The sequence below is a fragment of the Microchirus variegatus genome (genome assembly GCF_963457635.1).
Source record: "Microchirus variegatus genome assembly, chromosome: 2".
In the NCBI taxonomy this organism is placed as follows: Eukaryota; Metazoa; Chordata; class Actinopteri; order Pleuronectiformes; family Soleidae; genus Microchirus; species Microchirus variegatus.
In genome coordinates, this window is record NC_139803.1 from 22,155,619 (window position 1) to 22,182,864 (window position 27,246).

The 27,246-nt window shown below is 39.5% G+C and overlaps 1 protein-coding gene across 2 annotated transcripts in view; it reads left to right on the top strand.

Moving 5' to 3' along the window:
• The window catches only part of stim2b (stromal interaction molecule 2b), a 37,001-nt gene extending 16,617 nt beyond the window's left edge, over positions 1-20,384 (top strand). The window contains exons 2-12 of one of the 2 annotated variants that reach the window (XM_083910870.1): positions 3,046-3,176; positions 11,530-11,641; positions 13,682-13,793; positions 15,047-15,162; positions 15,257-15,434; positions 15,529-15,706; positions 16,125-16,286; positions 16,512-16,612; positions 17,040-17,278; positions 17,374-17,563; positions 18,026-20,384. In XM_083910870.1, the coding sequence (XP_083766996.1) occupies positions 3,046-3,176; positions 11,530-11,641; positions 13,682-13,793; positions 15,047-15,162; positions 15,257-15,434; positions 15,529-15,706; positions 16,125-16,286; positions 16,512-16,612; positions 17,040-17,278; positions 17,374-17,563; positions 18,026-18,650 (2,144 nt within the window). In that variant the 3' untranslated portion in view covers positions 18,651-20,384. Of the gene's footprint in view, positions 1-3,045; positions 3,177-11,529; positions 11,642-13,681; positions 13,794-15,046; positions 15,163-15,256; positions 15,435-15,528; positions 15,707-16,124; positions 16,287-16,511; positions 16,613-17,039; positions 17,279-17,373; positions 17,618-18,025 lie in introns of both variants that reach the window. The other variant, XM_083910869.1, reaches the window with a different exon arrangement.
• The last annotated feature ends 6,862 nt before the right edge of the window (positions 20,385-27,246 follow it).

A 27,246-nucleotide genomic window follows, 5' to 3' on the forward strand; every position in this document is an offset into this window, starting at 1 on the left:
ACTTTGATTTCTTAGTGTGTTCATATTTTGTGTCACACGTTCTTTCATCCTTTTCAGCGTCTACAAGTCAAGGCTTTCTCTTAATACCTGAAAAGACTAAAACTAAATAAAAACTAAACTGAAACTACGAAATTTGTTGAATTAACTAAAACTAAACTGAAATAAAAAAGCAAACTGAAAAACTAAATAAGAATAAAAACTCATGAAAATTCCAAAACTATAATAACTTTGGTCTGCTGTATCTGTCCAAATGCATTCACAACAGTATCAAAGGACCTGGTTATAGAAAGTCACAGTGAACACATCATACACCACACACCAATTCTACTGCTTCTCCTGTCAGCTACTACAACAGTGTTTTGTAAAAAATAAAGACAGGAGTATCTTAATGACATAGGTATACTGTGCAAGTATTACTTTGAAGTGACGGGATTCACTTTAAAGGAAGCAACTGACAGCAATATGCTTTTGCTATCGGATTCTTTTTGAGCCAATCCTGTCTTTACTCCGTGACAGCTCGTACTTGTAAGTTACAACTAAATGTGTTGCTGTACAACTGTTTTTCCTGCTTGTGTCTTCCTGCTGGGAGAGTGTACTTAACATCTGTGTGTGTGTGTGTTTGAGAAAGGGAGACCTCTGCCATTGTTGAGCTTTTACATCCTGACAACTGGAAGCCTGACGTGCTAAAAATAAGCCAGTGCTTTCCAATTTTGTCATCTTTTGGGACCGCTTCTCCCAGCTGTTTTGATTTTCGTGTGCGTCCCCCCGGAATGCTGGGGGTCACCGACAGCCACTTCCTGTCACATGGCTCCTCATTGTAGTGCTTGCTAGTGCCTCTTAATGTGCTAAGACACACTCCAAAATGGGACACCTGGGAAGGAAAGGCTTTTGCTGTCATATTTTTTTGAATCGCACACCAGGTGGGCCATCCCAAAGACTGTCAAAAAGGATGAATTGTTTTTTTTGCTCCTTTTTTGTAATAAAAGAATTATCTTTTCCTATATGAGCTTCAGATGTTGCTTCATGAAGGTGTCTGTGCACACGTAGAACAGAATTAGGCCACTCTTAATATGGAAAGAACTGGGGGAAAAAAAGATCAACATCATCAAAAGTTGTTTTGTGAAAATTAAATAATGAAGTCTGCAAAACTGATACTCAAAGTTAAACTGGGCCATCAGAGTGCAGGTAAAAAACACAAGTGAAGTAGGTAAGTTTTCTCCCTATTTAAATAACCAAGGCAAATAAATATGCATGCTATGCAAACAGTAGTCTATGTAAACCGCCATGGCAAGCAAATGCATTATGTAACTTTTGATGGAACACATCAGACACTGGTGTAACGAGACAAAGTTAAGAGTTTTAATACTTAAACCCATCTGGTATCGTCATCTAGGAGTGTATTTTTGCAGTGCACAGTTGGGAAAATTCCCAGTGAGCTTGTATAATGTATGATTCAAAGAGCTGATTGGTGTTGTTATACCAAAACATTTTTATAATAACAATTTTAATTTCTGTCTTTCTTCCTAATTGCAGCTGCTTTGTCCAAATCATTATTTTTTCAGTGACACTGAACATGGAGGACGTTGAAAGCCACATTGGTTTCATTCTCTCTGTCGAGTTGTTTCTGTTTACGCTACAGTGAATGATCACATTTCAGTAACTACAGAGCTTTGTCCAGTTGAATCCATTTGCCAGTGCTGGTGTCTTCACTGGACATCATCCCCAGTGTCTTCTCATCCAAACTTAGCCCAGGCACAGGTCCAGTCTAACAGCTCATTTAGCTTCTTGTGCGCGACGCCAAGTGGCAACTCTATAGGTAATGTGTTGAGTCTTGTTTCAATGAACAAATTGAATATTACAATCCCACAGAAAAATCAACATTACTGAATATGACTTCAAATGATTGTCAATATAAAAGCTGGAATTCTTGTGGATAGAAATTTTTACAATAATTAAAATTGAATTGTCCTTATTTGTTTTTGGAATTTTGCAAATTCTTTTTTATATAAAAAGTGAAAGTGAAGTAGAGGATGCTTTCACAGCCAGTTGTAGGTGGCTATTTGCCCAAATAGAGTGCTTTGCTTAAAAAAGGAGATTGTGTATGTTAATACACATGATTTGGTGTATGCTGCTGTCTTGTCACGTGGGTGATGTGTCAATATTAGTTGTGTGATGTTATGTTTGGTCAGGGAGCATCCTAAAGTCAATGCACAACCTGCTCAAAGTTTTGGAAAGTTGTCCGTCCTTGTGTATTTAGTGAGACTTAATAAAATGTGGCTTAGGGTGTGTGTGTTTAAGTTACTGTTTCTGTGGTTGTATAAATCTGTGTGTGTGTGTGTGTGTGTGTGTGTGTGTGTGTGTGTGTGTGTGTGTGTGTGTGTGTGTGTGTGTGTGTGTGTGTGTGTGTGTGTGTGTGTGTGTGTGTGTGTGTGTGTGTGTGTGTGTGTGTGTGTGTGTGTGTGTGTGTGTGTGTGTGTGTGTGTGTGTGTGTGTGTGTGTGTGTGTGTGTGTGTGTGGGCTATTATTATTTATTTATTTATTTATTTATTTTATGTCAGCGCAGTGAAACCGTGGTTAGCACAGGTGCCTCGCAGCATGATTGTTCAGGGTTCGAATAACAGAACGCATGGGGCCTTTCTGTGTGAAGTTTTCATGTTATCCAAGTGTCTGCGTGGGGTTTTTCTCCATGTGTGTTTTAAGACACTCAAACATGAAACGTGATTTTGAAATTCTATGCTATTCTTCGAAAATTGTTGTTTATTAATGTGTTGGCTTGATGCGTATTATATTGCCAATAATATTGTTACACTGCATTTCTGTCATGTGAAAGAGTTAAACTACCCTGGAAATCACATTAGTTGCCCCGATTCTAGGTGTACGTATGTTAACATTGACAATCGATACATACGAGTAAAGGATTGTGTCTGCCATTCACACTCATCCCGCTACTGCACTCTTACCTCATTTCCTGGTTCTTTGTCTCTGTCCAAAATTAAGGCCAAAACAAACCCCTTTATCCTGTGTTTCTTTTTGGGTTCCCTACAGACCCCTGTCTTATGGTGATGCCGCCGTGCATGAGCGAGGCCGACCGCTTCAGCCTGGAGGCGCTGCGGCACATCCACAAACAGCTGGATGACGATAATGACGGGGGAATAGAGGTCAATGAGAGTGTGGAGGTAAGCTTCATAAATGCGTTTATGATTTGCGGTGTTGCTTCCACAGGACATGGGCTTAAACGGACACTGTGTAGTATTTATGGGTTTATATAACCCAAAATACACTTTTTTATACATATTATGTGCTCCTGCATTGTCTAGTCGCTGTATAATAGTTTTTGTTTCATTTTCAAAGTGTTTCAAAAAGTCATGTAAAATAACATGGTCGCGGGCCGCGGTTGCATTGCCACTGTTAGCAGCGAGACGCCATGTTTCTACCGGAGCCTGTAAGGACAAACGCGAGAGAACAAATCAAGCGTTGCTTTACTTGTAGCGGAAGCCCCGCCTGCACTCTCTCCACTTCGTCTACTACGGCCGCGGTAGCTCGCCCTCTCCCTCGCCTCACGAACCTCATCTGCTGACACGGAGAAAGACGACGAGGACGACATTTGACCGGCTGAGGATACCGTAGCGCTCAGGGAAGGGAGGGGGTGAGCAGAGGAGCAGTTCTTTGTTGTAAATTTCAGCCTCTACTCTAGATGGCACTATAAACTACTACTACTTACTTCACCTTTAAGTGTCTACTTTTAAACAATACTGTAAATCAAAGTGGATGATCTTAAGGTTTAAGTGTCCAACATGGGGTTAGGGATGGTTTCTCATAGTAAATCTGAAATTAAAAAAAAATATGCTTTTGGAAGAAAAAGATGGACTTTTTGGAGAAACTACTCTTGTCTGGCCAACCTCTACACCTAACCCCAAGGAACAAATATTTATTGCTTTGCAAACCTTGTGCAGGCATAATTTGACCCTTAATCTGTTGTTTTAACAAAAGCAAATGCTTTTTGATAGTGGTAGTTCTGAACATGCAAAATCATGTCACGAGAGAGTCTCATAAGTCTTTCAATCCTAACACAACAGACGTTCGTGAGAGCGTCCTTCAATTTGTTATTAGTAGCTTAACCTCTTCTTCCCTGACCCTCCTTTTGGAGTCCCTGCTCGAAAATGACATGCCCAAACTAAATAGAGTAAACCTATGCAGTTACAAGCTCTATGTGGATTATCTTGGTATCAAAATAAAGATAACACTTGTGAGATTCCACCAGAAGTGTAAGTTTCACTGTAGATGTCACTGTGTCAGAGTAAATGTACATGGAACACAGCATAACTGAAGGATTTTTTTCTCTCGCCTAAAAAAATATTGCATTTTAAAGCAAATATCACCTTTAAAATATGCAGTAGGAGCTTAAAAACAAATGGAGGTCATGTAACAACATGTGGACATGAGCTGTGCAAAGTCTGATGCTGCTGAAATAAAGCAGAGTGAAATTACAGAGGTTTTAGTAAAGAGTCTGGGCGTTCTCACTTTTGGCTCAGCTTGGCACCATCTGTGCCATTTGAGATTTCTTAGGTACCAAATTATTAAAAACCAATTTAATTTTATTTATATGTCACTACAGGTCTAAAAAGAACTTGTTTTGAAAAAAAAAAAAAAAGTATAATAACTCGCCTAAAATCGATGCTCCCTGTGCGGTGCGTAATAATAACTCTGTGGCTCTGAAGTGTCTTCAGTTACGCAGCGCCATAGCCCTGGCTTACCTTGGTCAATTACGGTGATTGACAGCTCGTTTTAAACCTCTAAACCGGTAGAATCAGACCCTGGTCTCCAAATGCGTGTGAATCACTTCATTTGCGAGTCAAAAGGACCTAAATGCATATGACGCATTTGGGCGGACATTCGCCCTTCTCTAATCAGAACGATCTAATGTCGCTCTGTAATGATCAATCAGACCGGGATTTGTCCCCAAAGCATGCTGGAAAGTGTAGTTCTTCATTAGAAGGGGTTTTGTTCCGGTGGAAATAATTTGTTTTGATAAACAGCAAAGGTAAGACAATATTTCTGCTTGTAGTTCTTGAAAGTCAGTTGTTGTTTTGCTCTTATTTTGGGGCTGGATCCGTGAATCTTGGTCGTAGAGTGATAAAAATTGTACCGCTGGAATCTGTAGATTCTCCGCTGTCCAGCTGACACGTGTTTTTTTTGTTTACATAATCACGCTGGCGCTCCGGTGCCGCTTTTCAATGTGTGCGCTGTGACGTTTTTTTTCCGCTCCTGCTGTTTGATCAATCGGTGTTTTAACTGTGTTTTGTGAACATAAGAATGATTTATATGAGCTTCTAGCTGAGTTTCTGACCTTTCTGTGGGTATGCAGCATGTCTGTGTTTGTTGAAGTTAGGTATGGTTTTATGACGCTTTTGTCGCTGCGTCTGACGTGCCCAACCGTGAAGAAGAGGTTAAAATGCTCACATTAAGTGTTTTCTGTTTTTTTGTGTTTAACTATAATAATCCGGTTCAAAACCAAGAGCTCACTACAAGTGAACCAAGTTCTGGACCCCATACGTTTAATTTGCTGTTTGAGGGTTGTAGGGTTAGGGTTAGGTTTAGGGTTTAGGAATACAGTTGTGATGGTCAAGGTTCATGTTTAGGGGTTAGGGTTCATGTTTAGGATTTTGTTTCATCAATGATGGGTCCCCATGAATATAGTTAGGCGTGGATATTTGTGTGTTTGTGTGTGAGAGGGGGAGTCAACAGGACTGACATCTGAGCGCTCTCTGACCTGCCTCTCCTGCTGCGTCTCTTGGTAATCAACGACCTCTTAGTTTCAAAAGAAACCACTCAGGACCCTGGTCACATTTTCTGTGTGTGAGTGTATGTGAGTGTGTGCTAGCAGGAGTCATTTTTAACTGACTGAGAAGTACTGGTGTGAGAAACATTTATACCCTGCAGCTTTGCAGTAGCTGCTCACTAAAGAGCTGCACCCTATGCCCAAAGACCCCCAGAGGACTGCAGCATTCAGCTACATCCCCATTACTATATTCTCATTTGAAAATGAACCAGATGAGCATTTCAGTAATCTGCATTCATACTAATATGCCTAAAAACACATGTAACCATTCAGCACTGTATGTGTGTGCTGGTGTAAACAGGAAGCTGATTCTGTCCTCTTACTGGCAGTGTTGAGTTGAAGTCAATGACACAGTTATGAGTACTGAAAGATATTGGAGAGGGTAAGGTGTCTTTGGGGGTCAGGTTATACGTCACGCTTTGTGTGGCCTTTGGGGGGCAACATCGTCATCACCTGCTCACCGCCATGCCATTTGGCTGAAACCTTACACCTGGCTCACCAAAATCCCTGTGGTACTTCCCGCTTTTCCCCCTCATTCTTGTTGGCCCATCTAATATTTAAGAAGATGACTGAGGCGAGTCTTATTTGAAATGATAAAGATGTGGTCAGGATATCCAGTTTTTCATGACATGTATTTCAAAGACACCTCCCTGAGTAGTAATGATGAGGTCTTGTCACAGAAGTAGGGCAGATGCACGGCAGTGACGCTTATACTGGGAGTTATGTTTGTCCATTTTTGGGAGAGCATGTTGTTGAGCAACCCAATGTTTGGGGAAAATAGTTACATATATTTTGCGGAGTCCGCTGGATTTAAAAGTAAACAAATGCTGATACTAGCTTGTATCAGATTTCGTTTTACACATAAGGAAATGCATATTGATGGAGGATTGAAAGGACAAAAGTGTGTCTATGCAATATATTTTGGAATTGTACCCACCATGATGAAGTGGTCACTACATAAGCTATAAAATTTACACTGCCGTTTAAAAGTTTGTCGTCACCAATACAATTTTTTTGTGCTTTTCATTAAAAGTCACATCATTCATCGCAAGAGTTGCAAAATTAATAGAAAATATAGTCAAGACAGAGAAGATTAGAAATAATGATTTTTATTCAAAATGCCCTTCAAACTTTGCTTTCGTTAAAGAACCAGCAAAACCTATTCCAGCTGTGCTACCATAACTGCACATGGGTTTTCAAGGGTTTTCTAATCATCCAATAGCCTTCTAACACTAAACCTGGAGAGATGGTTGCTGGAAATGGGCCTCTATACACCTATGTACATATTTCATATAGTCGTTTACCACACTAACGTGTATAGAGTGTATTTCTGATTCATTTAATGTTCTATTCATTGGAAAAAAGCGATTTCCTTAAAAAATACGGACATTTCTAAGTGACCCCAAACTTTTACATTCAAATTATTAGTTTCAGTAAAAATGACTATTTGCTGCTTTGCAGAAAATGTAGGTATGTATGTGAAAACTTAAGCTTCACATGTCCTCAGGGTGTATTGATAGCAAATCATGTTTATAAATGAACCATTTGCTTTTGTTGTATTATTTCCTGGGAGCTCTAAAACACTGTCACCTTATTTGTCACAGTAAAGCTGGTTTTAGTGATCATGATCCCTTTGTTGTTGACATATGCTTTAAAGTAAACCAACCTTATCGGTCATGTATGAGTCTGTTGGTGTAGGTGAAATGTATAAAACCATTAGAATTCCTCTGTAACTTGACAACAATCAGTGTCGCTTGGTTACAGGGACATTAACCAACCTGTGTATTACAGCTTGTATCACCACACACAGATGATTTAGAGGTTGATGAGTCATTGACGTGAGTGACCACAGAAAAATAATCCAGAGCTATAAAAATGCCTCCACCTCATATCATTATGTGATTAACTTCCACAAACTGGATGATCTGCTGCTATGTGTAACATGTCACACACCCATGCAAAAACTAGATTCTAGTGCGTATGAAGTTACTATGGTTGTTTGCAGTAAGAGAAAACAAGGAAGCGTTTGGGCCAACCTCAATTATCTTACTTTCCTTAACGACGACAGTATTTACTGACGTGTTGCATCACAAGAGTTATCAGTCAGTGTGTTGATCAAAAAAGCTTTGGCTGTTTTTGAAGTTGATATTTGGAGCGGAGAGTCGTCGCAGAACACCGACGTCCCTCGGGGGAGGCGAGCCGATAGATCTTTGTCAGATTCGATCAGTTTGATGGGAGCAAAAGGTAGATTTTGACAGTTTGAGAGTTGCACAGTGTAATTCTGTCATGAGTAAATGATGGTTTGAGTTGTGTAAAAGTATTTGCTTGCCCTGAAGCTGGTCTCAGATCTCTCATCCTCCCTATCTACAGCAGCCTAAATAAATACAAACAGGAATAGTGGACCTCTTGATGTGTATTTATAGTCTGAGAAACTTTTTCTTTCTGTCTTCCAAAACGCATCTGTAATTTGACCATACTGGAAGGGATCAAATCCAGCTTTATCCTGTTAGACATAATCCCGTCTGTGATTACTCCGTGAGTCTGGAAGTTTGTCTGTCCGGGGTCTTGAATGACGTCTGGTGGTCTGTTGCTGAGCACAGTCACTGGGGACGGCAGGTGCATGTCCTCTTCTTATGGTGTTGGGCTGCGTGCTGCCAAGCAGACACTTGGCTGGATCGCGTTACACCACTTGAAAAACTGCATCAACTCAACCCATGCCGTGTCACAGCAGGAAGTGGGGCTGTCACTTCCAAAAACCAAGTTTGATCAAATATTGCATGACATGCTTTTTTTCAAAGTCATTCGGATATTCCCCGCACTTACCATTAGTCACTTAATTGATTGTTGATTGTCTGCTGCTTTACTTGGGTTGAGTCTGCAGATGAGTTCCTTGCTTCTACAGTGTAGAATCTAAAAAATACTGTACGCCACCTGCTGCTTTTCACACCCTGGTCTTGTGATTGTACACTCATGACTATCTTGCATAGTTTAATTTGCTTGTGTTGTCAATTTTCACAGCAAAACTTTAGGTTAAGAAGTTCATCCTTAGTACAACATAACACCGCTCTTATGTTTTTGATGGATTCAAAGTGGACGTAGTTGAGCTACACCATCTGCTGGCCCACACAGTAATTACTTCAGACTGTGTGATTGGCCTATAGGCTCTGTGGGGTACACAGCCCTAGTGGGGAAGGATGGTATTGCTGTTCTGTGTATGTTTGTATCGTTAGTCCTTGACAGGCCAAGAATGCAAGTTCTTTGTCCACCCCATGTTGTGTTTGGTTTAGTACGGTGAGATGGAATTTAGGAAGCTCATGGAGCATCTCTGGTGTATCTATAGAAAGGAGAAATCTTGTACATCTTTAGTACAATCGCTTTACAAATTTACATGAATGATTTTATTTTCTTCGCTCACTTGCCGCACAGGCTGCTTGTTGACCACCCAGACTCAGCTGAAGAATGTCCCGATGCCTCCCGGTGTGAACATAAATCAGCTTCAGGCGTGTCATGTTCACTGGGAGGGGCAGTATCACCCTGAAGGAAGTGTGAAGGAATATGATTCAGATTAAGCTCTCGTGTGCATGAACAAAGGAGACATAGCATGTTGAATACTGAGCTATAAAGACGCTAGCAGGCATAAATTATTTACTCTACAAAATGTAGATACAGTTTGTGTTTTTGCATAACTGAACTAATCATATCTTGCTTAAAGCTTCAACACAGACGGATGGTTTTAAAAAAAAAAACAAACACATATTTTTGAAAAATGACTAAAATGTGACTCAACAGACTGCATGGTTTGGGTAAAGCAATGGTATTAAGGCACACTTCAGTTCTGTATTTACTTTTTTAGATTGTTGCATTACCACTGATGCCATCAAATATTAACCACATACTTGTATAATAGCAGTTAAAGATAAGAATAATTCCTAACATGTATGTATTGCATTATTTTAAATTGGCATAAGAAAAGAAAACTGTCAAAAATAGCATTTGTGAGCTGCTGGAAATCATGATTTTGATTTGAAAACGATCAATTATTCAGCTCTACTCGCTTTTGTTTCTATTAGCAGTGTTTTCGACGGTCATTATAAATAAGTGAATTTATCTGCTCTATCTACAGAGATATTAGATGTTTATAATGTTTGCATCAATTTATTTATGAATCAGTTGTTTCAGTTGCTTAATTTTGAATTTTAACCTTAATCAAAACCCAGATGAATAAAATAAAAAACTATTTCAAAGATGAGTTTATCATAATAATGGAAACTTTAAGAAAAGAAAAAAAAACGACACGCGTCTGCAGCGCTCAGAATAACATGGTAGAGTTCAGTTTGATTTAATTTCTATTAATAGAGCGAACTGTTATGCAAAGACACCCTCTTTGATCTCGGGCAAAGTAACATCTTCACCAAAGCATTTCCGAACACTCTAAATGAAAGTGCGAGTAAGATTTTGTCATGCAAGTGATGGTTTCACATCCGTGGCAGCCTGGCTGTCATGCGTGATAAATAAAGTGCGCTTCATAACTTAAATTCAGGTACTGCATTCCTTTTGTCCAACATTTAGAACACATTATTAAAAATCTGCAGTTTCACATACCTCATGGATTTGATTAATATGGAGGGAAATAGTTGGGTTGAATAGAAAAAGATTATTGATGATAAATAGGGGATGTCCTCACTCTCAGTATATTAGTAGATGTGCACAGATAGACTGCTGCAAGAGATGTCAGGTCATAGTCAACTGGTCTTGAGTGCAGGGGCTCATGGGTGTAGAGTAGACTCAGACTCGACAAACTACCCCCAAATCCGATTTCAAACAATTATGTCTCTGTTTGCCATATTCTACATCAAATTCACACCGTTTCTGATAGTTTTCTTTCCATATTGTTGTCTTTACAGTCTTTATATGAAAGCATATAATCAATCCAAGAATACTATATCCGTTTCTCATGCAGGAAATCCGTCAGAAACCCTGAACAACAGAGGTTGTTACGGCAGCCGCACAAAGACCTATCTTTGTATGCAGCTCCCCGCATAATTTATATGACCAATAAAGCAACACAGCGTTGTCTTTGACCACAAGCTGCTTCACCACTCTGTCCGCAAGTAGACGCCTCATGAGACACTTTCAGTTAGTTTTTAGCACACGTAAGAAAGTGGAGGAATTACTGTTGCTCTTTTTAAAGATAATTGCCAATCATAATTAAGTATTTTTGAACTGCTGTTCAGCGAATATTTTCTCCTTTTCCTGACCATCCTCTATAAACCCTTGATGTTTGTATGTGAAAATACCAGGAGATTGGCACTTTCTGAAATAGCCTGGCACCAACAACAATGTCACGTTCAAAGTCCTTTAAATCACCTTTCTAAAAAGGGTCGGTGAGATTTCCTTCATCAGCCAAGTATCAGACAACAGTTCAAGACCAAAGATATGCCAAAAGGCAAGTTGAAGTTAACAATGGTTACAATACTTTTATGAAGAGGATAATTTTACCCTAAAATTCAAATGGCAATATCTTATTCAAATATTATCATATTATCAGATTTTCATGTGTTGTCACATTGTTGGAAAGCTTAGAAATCACACTTTTACAATCTGTAAATAACTCACAATCGGCCTACATGTTGCTGGTTTTGCCATGGCTGGACACATATGTAATGTGTTTTATTTATTCTTTTTGCCAGTTTATAATCGAAGACATGAAGCAGCAGCAAACCAACAAGCATAGCAACCTGCACCATGAAGACCAACACATCACTGTGGAAGAGTTGTGGAAGGGCTGGAAGACCTCTGAAGGTAGGAAAATGAAACGTCTCTGCAACAGAAGCTTTGACTAACGTGTAACTCTTCACCCCAGAAACGCATCAAACTAAAGAAGTTTTTCACATTCGCTTAAAGGGCCATGCTCATCTGTTTCACATTGTTACTCAGGTGTTTATGGTTGTTAATGTGCAATGTATAATGTCAGGAGTTAAAATGAGTCAGTCAGCTCATTGTAACAAACATATTGTGCAATTACTTCTACTTTGCGACACCTTAGAGGTGTGTGTGTGTCATAACATTTAAGATGTGTGATTACTTTTCAGATGAAGATTTTACATATATAAACTGCATACGCTTAGCAGGTAGAATAGCAGGTAAAACCAACCTAATGATGTAAAAACTCATCAACGTTTAAACGCATGCAAATTCATGAAGTAGAACCTTCTTGTCTTTTCATGGCCACATTTGTTTTGTTACCAAATTTGTTATCGTAACTATTATTATTCAGATACACTACCGTTCAAAAGTTTAGCAATGCCCATGCCACCTCACTGACTGCCTCCTTTATTATCAGCAGGTACAAAACCCATTTTAATACGTTGGGATTACAGAAAATGCCAAAGTAGTGTTTAACTTTTATATAAATATTAACAAATGTCAAATTTGTTTTTTTGCCTCGAAAAATTGGATCAATCAGCACTTTGACTGCTGTATTCAGGCAGGCGTTCAGGCAGAATAATAACATCAAACGACACAGAAAACGTTGTACCATAAATCTAAAAGATGCACACTGCTGGCTTTAGCTAAAACAGTGGGAGATATAAGTTCTTGCCAAAGAGAACAAAACATGAGGATATTTTGTTCAACCCTGCAGTGAACCATCGGACCAAGACTGGGCGCCCCAGCTACAGCAAAGAGATGCTGATTAAGCAACGGTGCGTCGGTATTAACAAATTAATAATTGAATGAATATAACTACAAAGGCCCTCAGAGAGCTGAACTCTGCCCAATTCAGTTAATATTGGGTTTGTGCCCATGTTCCAGTCCTCCATTAAATTCTCTGCCTTTTGTTCAATCAAAGATGCGTTAAAATAACTATAACTGTTAAAAATAATACATGTGCTGAAGAGGTTACAATTTACCCAAGGACACATCATCGACTGGCCTGAAGAAAAATGGAGAAACATTTTGTGGATTGATGAAAGTAAGATTGTTCTTTTTAGGTCCAGGAGCCACAAACAGTTTGTCAGACAACCCCCAAACACTGAATTCAAGCCACAGTGCACTCTGAAGAGAGCAAAGCATGGTTTGTGCAAGCCTATTTATCGCATACCAGCTATCATGGATCAGTTTGCATATATTAAAATACTTGAAGAGGTTATGCTGAAGAGGAAACGCCCTTGAAATGGGTGTTTCAACAAGACAACGACCCTAAACAACAGCAGCATCTCGGTCCCAGACCAACAAAATTAAAGTTATGGAGTGGCCAGCCCAATCCCAATCCCTTAATCTGATAGAAAACTTGTGGTGTGACATCACAGCTGCTGTTTCTGAGGCAAAACCAAGAAATGCAAAAGAATTGTGTCATGTTGTCAAATCATCCTGGGCTGGAATGCCTGTTCACAGGTGCAAGAAGTCGGTTGACTCCATGCAACACAGACACTGCTATTTTTTTGAACAGCCCAATGTTCATTTTTCTTTATTTTCTGTGAAGTAGTTAAAAAAAGAAAGAAAAAAAAAAAGATAATTTTTGATTATTTTGCCTTAGTTTTGATTTTAACTATTATAAGGATTTTGTGCTTTACTCACTGCTCTATGTTTTTAAATGCACTGCTATTATTTTGAACACAACTATATGTTGTTAATCTGTGTGCATCATCATTAATTATATTCTGGTCACACCAGTTCAAAAACATTCTGCTCTCATTTAATAAGAATTTTTGAATAACGCATAGTAAGTTCGTTAAATGTCAATGCCCTTTTAACCTCTTAAATGCATCAGAAAAAATAAAAACATACCAGTATGACATTATAACACAACAGTTTATTGTTCTCTCTGTCCACCTTTCTCAGTCCACAACTGGACCACGGAGGACACAGTGCAGTGGCTGAGGGAGTCTGTGGAGCTGCCGCAGTATGAGAAGAACTTCCGGGACATCCGGGTCACGGGGAACACCTTACCTCGGTGAGTAAAGCACCTTAACATGAAGAGTATCCCTGCTCTGCATCGATAACACTCCATCAATACCAACAAATATTTATTTCAGAAAAAACTGTATTCCAAGTACCATTATTTACCATTGTTTTGCTTCACCATTGGTGAGTAGAGGCAATATGTTGATCTTCAGTTAAACCCACAGGCCCCTTTTAGTTTTCTTTGTCCTGTTTAATGCTGCCCACTGCTGGTTGGAAGAGGCACCACAGGAAGAAATTTGATTTCTGAGAGCTTTGAGGCATTTTTATTCAAGGCCAGATCAGGTGAACTGTCACCAACCTGACAATCAGTAAAAGCTTTCCTGTATCTGCTGTGTTGTAAATATTTTTCGAAATATTCCTAGAATTCCTTTGTGCAGCTCCACAAAGATTAAAATGTTAACACAGTAATTTGGGAGTTGACATTTGAGAAGAAACTCAGAAGTCAGTGGGACACTTGTGGAATGTGACTCGCAGCAAACAGCATGTACGGCCTGAGTGGACAGGAGAGGGGTCATGGAGGGGTTTCATATTCCTCTGCAGGGGCGCTGACTCATGAAGTGATGTCACAGCAAAGGGGGTACGATTTCCACTGGCTGCCATGTTGTCTCAGCCATTCAAGATGGTGGTGGTATGTGGACTCCTCTTGTGGGAAAAAAACCGAGGACACAGTGGTGTCACGAGGTTAAACTAGGCAGCGTACACATGAGGACTCGTCTCGGGTCTGACTGTGCGCAGTCGTATGCGCGTCCTACCCACAGATGCATGTTCCCACCTGCAGTTCTGAGCCAGATTTGAGCGATTTAAGCACTAATACTCATATTTAGTCTGTTTAAGTTAAGGTCTCTTAGCTTGGAGCTGTGCTCACATTGTATACAGGGTATTTTTGTCTAGTTAATTTACCCCTGAGCTACGAAACTACAAATAAACTCATAAGAGACTTACAGTGACCTTCGCATATCAGGTTTTGGTTTATTTTGCCTAAAGACCATACAGATAGTCTACCAAAACATTTTATTTGAAAAGTGATTATACACTTGATAAACATATTTATGTGTACTATATTAAGTATCTAGTAATAAAACCTCCTAAATCATACACACTGGACCTTTATTAAAGCATTGAACCAAAAAATGAAGTAACTTCAACAGCCTTCTTACATAATCTTTAATCTTTGTGACACGTATGTAACACATGAAGAGCAGTGTTCAGTATTAAACGCTGCCTTGTCTGTTCATATTTCAGATTAGCGGCGAATGAGCCGTCATTTATGTCCATTCAGCTGAAGATATTAGACCCGCGGCATAAACAAAAACTGAACCTGAAGGCGCTTGACGCGGTGCTGTTTGGTCCTCCTCTCCGTAAGTATGCTATATTTTTTGTGACTTTTTTTTAATTCATTTTTTTATCAGAAACAACACTAATTCCTTCCCTCTTGGTGTTGTCGCGCCGCAGGTCCACAACATAACTGGATGAAAGACTTTATCCTGATGGTTTCCATAGTGATTGGTGTGGGGGGCTGCTGGTTTGCTTATGTGCAAAACAAGTCCAGCAAGGTGCACATCTCTCAGATGATGAAGGATCTGGACAGTCTACAAAACGCTGAGCAAAGCCTCTTAGACCTACAGAGTCGGTAAGACAAACAAAAGATAAAATGTACCGTTAAATGTGAAGATTGTACATATTTTATGTTAATGCATCTCAATTTGTTTCCTTTCTCCTCCCAGACTAGAAAAAGCTCAGGAAGAAAACCGGACGGTGGCAGTGGAGAAGCAGAACCTCGAGCAGAAAATGAGGGATGAGATCCACGGGGCTAAAAAGGAGGCTCACAGGCTTCGAGAGCTGAGGGAGGGAGCAGAGTGTGAGCTGAGTCGCCTCAAGTATGCAGAGGAAGAGCTGGTACAGGTAGGACTTTCTGCACTGCCACTGAACTTCTTTATTTCGGTTACATTCATATACATTTAATATTTGTTCTTGTTTAGATAGTTTCAAACATGAATAATCCTCGGAAACTGTAATTTCCTTCTCTTAATTTAAAGAGTCTTTGAATGCAAACAGGAAGTTCCCATAAACTGAAGTGCGTTAGGTTTTTCCTTCTTTATTTGTGCAGCTTAATTACATTCTATTCAATATACATTAGGTTACTTTACCGTTGCTCTGACTAATGAGATACCCGCAGGGCTAGACTTACACAACAACACAATGCAAACAAAACATTCAAATTCTGAATGTGTAACTAAATGTATTTGATCATGAGAGAACCAGTTATGTATTTGAATAGGGATTTTGCTAAACCCTGGTTATTATGTGCTTCCCTGTAAAGGTGCGCAAGGCTCTGAAGCGAGCAGAGAAGGAGATGCAGTCGGAGCGCTCGGTGCCTGAATCTCTGCAGAAGTGGCTGCAGCTGACACACGAGGTGGAGGTCCAGTACTACAACATCAAGAAACAGAACGCTGAGTTTCAGCTCTGTGTCGCCAAAGATGAGGTAACCTCTTTTTGTTTCATTGTCTTTCTTTTTTAATATAACACTCGGCATGTTATCAATCAGCAGAAAGAGATCGGTGCTTTTATTGACAATGATTTTAAATGCATCTTGCTCATGTTGAACTACAGTGTTTGTTTTTAACCGTGTTGTATATAAACGCAATCACTGTTAATTATGACAGTGAGTAAAAAACGTTAAGAATGTTGGACTTTTCTGCAATTTCAGGCAGAGAAAATTAAAAAGAAGAGAAGTTCTGTGTTTGGAACTCTTCACGTAGCCCACAGTTCATCACTCGACGAGGTGGACCACAAGATACTGGAGGCTAAGTAAGAAAAACACACACACAACCATCCATGTTAAATAAAAGCCTTAAGCATCAGAGTGTACGACTGCAGGTGAATTCATTGTCCTTGAGCGCTGAGCTTAAACGCGTGTGCTGAATATTGGTTCATGTGTCGCAATAAAAACTAGGTTATATCGGGACATATTTTAACATATGTATATCGACTACATGCTGTATTTAGACTGCCTTTAACAAGACAACAGGAAGAAAATGGCATAAAGGAGAGAACGAAGTAAAATATTCTGTGCTATTTTATGGGAACAAGTCCAGCATCAATCCAGCTCGTTTGCCAAAACTGACAAAGCAGAGGCAGCGTCTTACTGGGTTTGCCTCAGGAATTTGTTTGCCAGTTTGCCAGTTACGATAAAACATATAGTCCTCATCCAATATAATTTTTTTTTATTTTAAAGGAAAGCCCTGTCAGAGGTAACGGCGTGCCTGAGAGAGCGTCTCCACCGCTGGCAGCAGATTGAGAAGCTTTGCGGCTTCCCTGTCGTCAGTAACTCTGGGCTGCCGAGCCTCACGGCAAGTCTCTACTCGGACCACAGCTGGGTGGTCATGCCGCGGGTTTCGGTGCCTCCTTACCCCATCGCAGGAGGAGTGGACGACCTGGACGAGGACACGCCGCCCATCATTCCACAGTTCACATGTAAGCAAACTGCCAGCGCTAAATCGACGACTAAAACGTACCGTAACGTGACGTCTCTCCTGGCGTTTTTCTAATTCACCGTTTCTTTCCTCCAGCGACTACTATGATCCGGCCCTCGCTTACACGCAACAGCAGCATGTGTCGTTCCCGCCGGAGCCTGCTGAGCTCCCCGCCGTCCTCGCTGATGTCTCCGGACCCGGACCTGCTGTCCATGGCCAGCTCGTCCCTCTCCTATCACCCCGAGGCAGACGACGAACATATCATGTTCAGCTCGGATAGGAGGGGGTATGTAGCGGTGGCCGGAACGCTGCGGAATGGTTTTAAAGTTTGGACTCACAGGTGTTTTATACAGACCTTTACACCACTTGCTTGAAGCTTGGGGTTAAATGGTAAACCTTTCTCCTTGGGTGTCATCTAGTGTGTGGAGGATGCATGAGTTACCTCTACTGTAAGGCACACATGGCACGTCAGCTGAGCCTCTGCAGAGACTGGCTCCTGATTGGATGAAGGATTATCGTATACTCTTAAAGTCGTCCTAGATTTACTGACATATGGTCAAGATTGATCATTCAGCAGATCAGTGGTAGCATTCAGACTAAAAAGCAGCTGTAACATTTTTAGCATTAGTAAAAACAAAATTGTCTTCAAAAACATTTGTTCCTTTGTTCTTTTTTTTTTTTCCAATTTATGTGCACATTTTTGTTTCTTTCATCTGGGCCAACATTGAGTCTGCTCTCCTCTCTCTAGGGAACTGGCTCAGGAGGGCTGCTCCGACACAGACTCTCTCAACTCGTCCACGGGTCGAAAGCAGCTGCAGAACGCAGACACGTCGGGATTGGAGACCCCCTACCGCAAGATCTCCCGCGAGGAGCTGCTGCTGTTCAGCCAAAATCCAGAGCTTCCTGCATCCATTCACACCACCACCAGCAGCAGCAGCAGCAGCGGCAGCCTCAGGGACTTCACGCCTCCTCCTCTCCCTCCCACTCCAGCCACCACACCCTCAGGCCCGCCCTCCACCTCGCCCTCCCCGGCCTTAGAGCACCACTCATTTGCACACAGAGGCTCTCCTGACCTCACCAGCATCATCCCAGAGTCCAAAAGCGCCATCTTCTCGCAGGGGAACGTCATCACCTCTCAGACAGGAAAGGGCACGTACAACGGCATGTTGGAGAAGTCCTACAGCTACGGTCAGCTGCCTGCCAGCATGCTGCCCAATGTGGGCCGCTTCCCGTCTCTGACCTCCCTGGACTCGGAGGGCAGGAGCGTGGGACGAGAGTACAAGCTCCAAAGCACGTCCTCCCAGGAGTCCAGCGACAATGGAGAGAAAAAGCGCTCCTCTAAACTGAAAAGCTTGTTTAAAAAGAAAAAATAAAAACTAGTGAGAGAGAGAAATAGAGTTGTTTTAGCCAGAATACTAATACAATGGACATCACTGTAAAGCTAAAACATAATTTTCTCTCTTTGTTTTGGTCAAAGATGGAATGTAGCTCAGGCTGGATGCCTTTAAACACTCCAGACTGCTAGCCTTATTTTTCAATAATACCTTTTTTTTTTTGTTCACTCATAGCCTCACAGGGAAACCTGCAAAGGTCAATCAAACAAAAGGTCGTCATCCAGACAGCCAAAAAAAAAAATCCCTCTGTCTTATTTTGATGTTATTTTGTGTTTCAACCAAAAAGCCACTATGTGTAAAGGTCTAAAGGCATAGTTCCTAAATTTATGAGGCGAGTCACGTTTGTTGTCCTTTTTCAAAGTATTTTAACCGTACTTTACAGTCCCAACGACGACAGTTACTTCCCCTTCAGTATATTAATCTTTACACGTTGCAAAGTGTTTTGAGTCCTTAAATCATGCATTTGATTAATATCTTTTTGGAAAAAAGAAAAGAAATCTCGCTTAAAGTTTGTTGCACTACTGCTTCCTGGTTTGGAATATTAAATAACGGTATAAAGATGAGAGGAACTCATGGGCAGCAGCAGTGAAGATGCAGCACATGATGTCAGAGCCAAAAAAAATGATCTGATGCATTTTCAATGTCACTGTTAATGGTCATCTCGAAATATAATATATATATATATGTATATTTTTTTGGCATTATAACGTTCTAGAATTAGATCGGTGGGATCCCTACGAACTCGTCTTAACAGAAGGAAGTTGATTGAATATGCAGATTTAACCCCCCACCAGTCAGTTTCCCTGTTACAGCCTGGGTTATACTTCCTGTGTCCGCTTATTTTCACAAATTCTCTTGACGTAAATTTCGTAATTCACCGACTTCCTCTACAAACAAAAGTGAGCACACGCCCCCTAGCATGACACTAATTAGTTCAGTTGGTGACCTAAGAGATCGACTGCTAATCTTCATAATAATAATTATCGTGGCCCTTTTTTCCCCAAATAACACTTGAATAACCAGTTATTGTACAGCACTTACATGTCATGGCATGTCCTACGTTTATTATTTTGATTGGAAATACTGTGTATGATTTAAATGAGAGAAATGTGTAATTTGCAGATGACTGAATAATGACATAAATATTTGTCCACACTCTTATGGACAAAAAGACTAAGAAAGCATTGTCAGATACTGTCTTTGCGACTCTCCCGGACACAGAAAGTATGACCCGACTCTAATCTACTGTTGTTACTTGACAAACTGCGTTCTGTAGCCATACAATGTACCATTTCCATACCTGTTCGTCTTAAGTCCCTCGTCCCTCTGCAACACTTGGTGTCGCTAACAGATGTTTGGTCAAATTGTGTGTGAGTAACTGTGTTTGTAGATGGAGTCACATGCCACATGACATGACATGACACGACATGACATGAGTGCCAGGGAGGAAAGTTTTTTTTATTTAAATTACCAGAAAATGTCTCGACTGTACTGTGATGTTGTGGCCTCTACCATTGACGTTCACAGACAAGAGTTCGCCCATGCACTACGCTCGAAGCCGACCCACGCAATACAGTCCCTCTCCTCACCTCTGGGCCTGCGCCGAGTGCACTGATGTCAAAAGCTCCTGCTTCACACTGTGATCTTTGCCTTCTTTTACGTTCATCCTAAATCTGACCATCACCACTGATGCTTTAGTGAGCGGAGCGTCAGCAGTGGAAAATGTCAGGGAGGGGGGGGGGGGTTGATGCCATGCATGAGGTGTGTGTGGGAGATGAGATGATGTGAAGATCAAATGGCCTCTGTTTTTAAGAAAGGAGAATATATATGTATTTAAATATACACATTGGGACACAATGAAGGAAATTCAAGACAGACCTACAAAACAATGGGAAAAACGAATGTTTACGAAACACTAGGGGCTTTTTTTGGGAGAACATTTTGTGTGTGAATATTTATATACTGTAGAAGAATTATTAAAAAAAAAAAGAAAAAAAAATTTAATCATTGGAGATGTTTCATGAGTCATGATTGCCACGTTCATTTGAGTTCAATGTTTAACACCGTGTTTCCCAATCCTGTTCCTCTCAGGGAACACTACACTACATGTTTTACATGTTGCCCTGCTCCAACACACCTGTTTATTGGAACAGGGTTTTTTCACAGCTTTGTGATCGTTCCACAGCAGTTCAAACTGGAGGTGGTCAGGTAGAGGATGAAGACCACGCCAACTGTCTGTTTGAAACCACTGTTTGAGAGCACAAACGTGAGTAAGAAAATCATCAATTTGGACAACGTACTGTGATGCTGGCTGTTACTGTGACTGTTTTCTTATGGAAGCTGTCGGCCGACGCCAAGAGTTCCAGGATGCTCTGCTGTCGTATGGTGCCATGCTGGTTGGAAAAGTGGACAAAAAGAGGTATGTAATCCCCCCCCCCCCCATTTATATTAACCAATACTATCCAAATAAATAAACAAACCCGGACTGTATATTTAGTGGACACATTATTCTGTTTTCGACCATTTGAATCTCTTACCAAAGACCAGGTCAAACTAAACACTTAATTTTTAAGGCAACAGGGACAATGGAGGAAATGTAACCACAACATACAATATTCCTGATAGGGAAACATTTAATATTTGATATAAGTAGTTTAATAACTACAGCAAGACTAGCACCAAAAAAAATCAATGTCTTCCAAATTAGCAGCTTGTTGCAAAAACATGACCTCCAATCAGACACCAACACTGAACTTTGTTTAAATGTACCTGTGTACCATCCCCAGATTCTGATAAAGACAGAAGAAAAAAGGCCAATAAAGGAACACGGTACATTACAGTCTATCCTATGGCACCATCTTGTGGTAAAACAGAAAGATGGGATTTACCTGCTTTTCTGTCAGATTGTTGTCCAAGCGTCCACTGCTGGAGGAGAAGTCAAGAATCCTGAAAGAGAAAATACAAGTTAGTTTTTAAAAAAAAAAAAATCAATGACTTTTGCAGCTCATACCTTTGGCTGCAAGGACTTGAATAGATTTAGATAGAAAATGAATTACGCACATGCACATTACGCACATGCACATGCTGTTTAGCGACAGATTTACAACCATATTAACAATCGATATCATTTTTCTGAGAGATGTATGGTAAATGAATTAAAACTTTAAAACAAAATGTGAGTCATACGTGTTCAAGTTGTCACCAAACCATCATGGTATAGCTAGGCGTCAAAAATGTGATAGCATAGTAAGATGTCAAAAGTGTCCAATGTTACATCTGGCAGAGATTAGCTTTTTGTTAAGTGGCTAAAGGGGCGGGGCACTCGCAGCTTAGGTATTACTCATGTTGTGGGGACCTAAACCTGTTTACACAGTCATATTATGGGGACTTGTCTTACATTTTAAAATGAAGATATCTTTTAAGATCAGGGTTAGGATTAGGCCAGTCTCCAGGAAATTAATGTAAGTCAATGCAATGTCCCCTGAAGTTATGGAAACCTGGTGTGTCTTCTATCTCACCCTCCCAGGTCCTGACCCAATCAGTTGTGAACAGAGGAAGTCTTTCAGGTCACAAGGTAGTGCAGCAGGTGGAGAGGTGGTGTGGTGGACTGCCTGTGCATAGCTGGGTCTCTGCTGCTCCCATGGATTTGTGATGGTGATGGGCAAGTGAAGCCTTATGAATTCCTGTTGTGTTGGGGGGAAAAAAAATTCAAAGATTCAACGCTTCAGTGACGGTGACATCTGGTGGACAACTGAAGCCATAGCAACCTCTCAAGAGCATTGTTAATTTGTGGTGATGGATATGTAAGGTCTGACAAGACAAAAACATTTGAAAAACTTGTCTGTGGTTATGTTGAAGGTTTTTTTTTTGTTAGAAAATGCATTAAACTTAAAGTGTCCACCTGCTGCAGTGTGTAGTCCCTCATTCCATCTGTCTCAGGTCCATGGTTGCTCTTTGATTTACGTGAATTACGTGTATGTTTTCTGATTAAAGAAATAAACAAAATAGGTATGATGTTTTTGTCAAATTTTGGACCAAAAAACGTTTAAAAAAAATTGTCAGATTTTGGACGACACAATATAGTATGACATTTCTGACCATTTTTGGACGACCTACTAAACTATGGCGTTTTTGACAAATTTTGAAAATTTTTGGACAACATACTATATATGACGTTTTTCACCAATGTTGGAAGGCAAAATATTCTATGACATTTTTGACCATTTTTGGACAACATAGACATATGACATTTTTGACAATTTTTGCATGACATCACGTTTTTCACCAATTTTGACCATTTTTGGACGACATACTATACTGTAACTTATTGGTCAAATTTTGGATGACATGCATGACTTTTTGGTAGAAATTTGGACTACATGCTATACTATGACTTTTTGGTCAAATATTGTATGATTTTTCGTGAAATTTGGACTAAATATCATGACTGATGATGTTTGATTTGCGTTTCTGTTGTGAGTTAATGTTTTCACATTTTCTGCTTGATGTCGGATTTGAACCTGCAGCGTTGTATGGGTTTTTGACCAATTTTTGGACGACATACCTTACGAAGAGGTTTTGGTCAAATTTTTGATGATAGTATAGTATGTCATCCAAAAATGGCCAAAAATGTCATTGTATAGTATGTCGTCCACAATCTGACAAAGAAGTCATTGTACAGAAAAGCTCTGCCCAGTGTGGGATTTGAACAGGGATTTGAACAGGGACTCCTGCAGTAAGGACTGTTGCCTCAATATGGGATAGCAGCTCTACAAATTGAGCTAAACGCCAGTTCGACCTTCATCTAAAATTTGACCAAAACCTCTTCGTATGGTATGTCGTTCAAAATCTGACATTTTTTTTGAAAAACATTTTTTTGGTCCAAAACTTGACAAAAACGTCATACTATACTATGTAGTACGTCATAATATACTAGGTTGTCCAAAATGTGACAATAACGACATACTATACTATGTCGTCCAAAATCTGACCATTTTTTTGAAAAATAACTTTTGGTCCAAAATTTGACAAAAACGTCATACTATACTATGTCGTCCAAAATCGAAAAAAAAATTAAAAAATGTTTTTTAAGTGTGTTTTATGTGTTGTGAAAGTCTTAAATAAAAAGACCTTGTTCAAAAAAAAAATGTCATACTATACTGTCGTCCAAAAATGGTCAAAAACGACATAGTATAGTATGTCGTCCAAAAATGGTAAAAAACATAGTTTAGTATGTCTTCCAAAAATTGTCAAAATTGGTCAAAAAAGGTCCGGGTACTAAAGTATAATCCGTTTTTTTCACAATACCAACAAACGAGAGAACGGAAATTTCCTTGTTTCGTATTCAACCCAAATATGAAAAAAAAGGAAACAGTGCTCCTTTTTCCTTTTTTCGTATTTAACCAAAATACGGAAAAACGAAAGAAACAAAACAAAATAACGGCCCAAATTTGTTTTTTGCAAATTCCTTCTTTTGATTTTTGTTCCTTAATTCTCGAGACGGCGGCTGACAGACCGGAAGCGGAAGTGAAGTGTAAAAACTTCAAAATAAAAGCGTGCTAATTTATTTTCATACAGATTATATTATATTCTCTTTATACACTGTAATGTAGTACATGTATTTGTGTGAAAAGTGAAACTATAACAGCTGGTTGTTTGGGAGAAGGACATGTAGGCTATAATTATTATTTTAGCTGAGTGTGTGAATGGATATTGTAGAAAACGTTTACCCTGCCGAAATAAGCTAGCATCTAATGTCACCAGCAGAGGTCGCCATCAGCCGCAGTCAAGACAGACATGGCCAATAATAGTGTTAATAATTATTTGAAAATCAAAACTTGTGATTAAGTTCTAATGACTTCAGCGTCGATGTTTAGCCACAAGGTGGCGCCCGCATCCACCCAGGGATTTATTATGTTTTGTCTTATAGCCTATAACCCTGTATGATTTGGTATACAAATATGCTGAGATGGAGCTATAGTATGTAAGTGTATGTGTATAGCATGGCTCTGACATGTTCACTCTTAACTGTATGTCAGGTGTATTTTACTGTAACAGGCTCTCAATACCATCATGTTTTGAGAGCCCCTTGGCATTCTGTATCACAGTATGGTTTGGGACCTGAGACCAACAGGAAGGAGGCTTCAGGGTGTAATCAAAGCAACACTGAAGATTGTTGGGTTCCCTCTCACCTTGTGTCACACTCCAGTGACACAAGGTGACCTTTTCCACTTGACTTCTGTCTAAAAGTGCAATTGTCAAATGCAAATGACTGACTTACTTAATTACTGAACTGATCACAACACAATATTACCAATTGGAAGAGTTTATAACAGAGGGAACAAAACTGAACTTGAGCGTGAATAAGAAAACCCTTAATTAAATAATAAAAACATTCAATAATTAATATGCATCTAAAGATATATATTATTACATTACTGTATTTTGCCCTGGGACGACAATACAAGACTACCATAGATGTTGATCCATTTGAGACAGGTACGTTTGATTTGTATTCCAGCCAGTTTACATACTATAGCTCCATCTCAGCATATTTGTATACCAAATCATACAGGGTTATAGGCTATAAGACAAAACATAATAAATCCCTGGGTGGATGCGGGCGCCACCTTGTGGCTAAACATCGACGCTGAAGTCATCATAACTTAATCACAAGTTTTGATTTTCAAATAATTATTAACACTATTATTGGCCATGTCTGTCTTGCTGCGGGTGATGGCGACCTCTGCTGGTGACATTAGATACTAGCTTATTTCGGCAGGGTAAACGTTTTCTACAATATCCATTCACACACTCAGCTAAAATAATAATTATAGCCTACATGTCCTTCTCCCAAACAACCAGCTGTTATAGTTTCACTTTTCACGAAAATACATGTACTACATTACAGTGTATAAAGAGAATATAATATAATCTGTATGAAAATAAATTAGCACGCTTTTATTTTGAAGTTTTTACACTTCACTTCCGCTTCCGGTCTGTCAGCCGCCGTCTCGAGAATTAAGGAACAAAAATCAAAAGAAGGAATTTGCAAAAAACAAATTTGGGCCGTTATTTTGTTTTGTTTCTTTCGTTTTTCCGTATTTTGGTTAAATACGAAAAAAGGAAAAAGGAGCACTGTTTCCATTTGTTCATATTTGGGTTGAATACGAAACAAGGAAATAGGGGCGCTGTTTCCGTTTTTTTCGTATTTTAGTTCAATACGAAACAAGGAAATTTCCGTTCTCTCGTTTGTTGGTATTGTGAAAAAAACGGATTATACTTTAGTACCCGGACCGTTTAGCTCACCACATAGAACTCCTGTCCCATGTCGAGGTTACGCTGCAGGTTCGAATCCGGCATCGAGCAGAAAACATTAACGCACAACGGAAATGCAAATCAAACACAAATGATGAAAACTCAAAATTGAAATACAAAAGCAGAAATCATAGTATTATAGTATGTCTTAAAAAAAAAGTCATAGTATCTTGTCCGAAATTTCACAAAAAATTCATACAATTGTACGTACAATATTTGACCAAAAAGTCATAGTATAGCATGTCGTCCAAAATGAGACCAAAAAGTCATGCTATAGCATGTCATCCAAAATTTGACCAAAAAGTCTCAGTATAGCATGTCGTCCAAAATTTGACCAATAAGTTACAGTATAGTATGTTGTCCTAAATTTGACAAAAGTCATACTATAGTATGTTGTCCAAAATGAGACCAAAAAGTCATAGTATAGTAACTCTTCCAAAATGAGACAAAAAAGACAAAATTTGACCAATAAGTTACAGTAAAGTACGTCGTCCTATAGTCATACTATAGTATAGTATGTCGTCCAAAATTTGAGGAAAAGTCATACTATATTGTGTTGTCCAAAATGTTGAACTTTTGGTTCAAAATTTGACAAAAACGTCATACTAAACTATGTCGTCAACCTCAATGTCATACTACACTACTTCGTCCAAAATCTGACCATTTTTTTTGAAATTTCTTTTTTAACCCAAAATGTGACCAAAACGTCATACTATACTGTGCCATCGACCGCTATGTCATTCTTCACTATTTCGTCCAAAATCTGACCATATTTTTGGAAAAAGAAATTTGGTCCAAAATTTGACAAAAACGTCATACTATACTGTCGTCAAAAATCAGATTTTTTTTTTGAAAAACATTTTTTTGGTCCAAAACTTGACAAAACGTCATAATATACTATGTCTTACCAAATGTGACCATTTAAAAAAAAAAATTTGGTCCAAAAAATTGTCAGATTTTGGACATCATATGACGTTTTTTTTTTTTTTTAACCATTTTTGAACGACATACCATACGAAGAGGTTATGGTCAAATTTTAGATTAAGGTTGGACTGGTGTTTATCACACTGCTGTCCCATATTGAGGCAACATTCCTCACTGCAGGAGTCCCTGGTTCTATTCCCACACTGGGCAAAACTTTTCTGTACAATGACTTCTCTGTCAAATTTTGAACAACATGACATTATTGGATGACATACTATACTATGAAGTTTTTGACCGATTTTAACCATTTTTAGACAACATACTATACTATGAC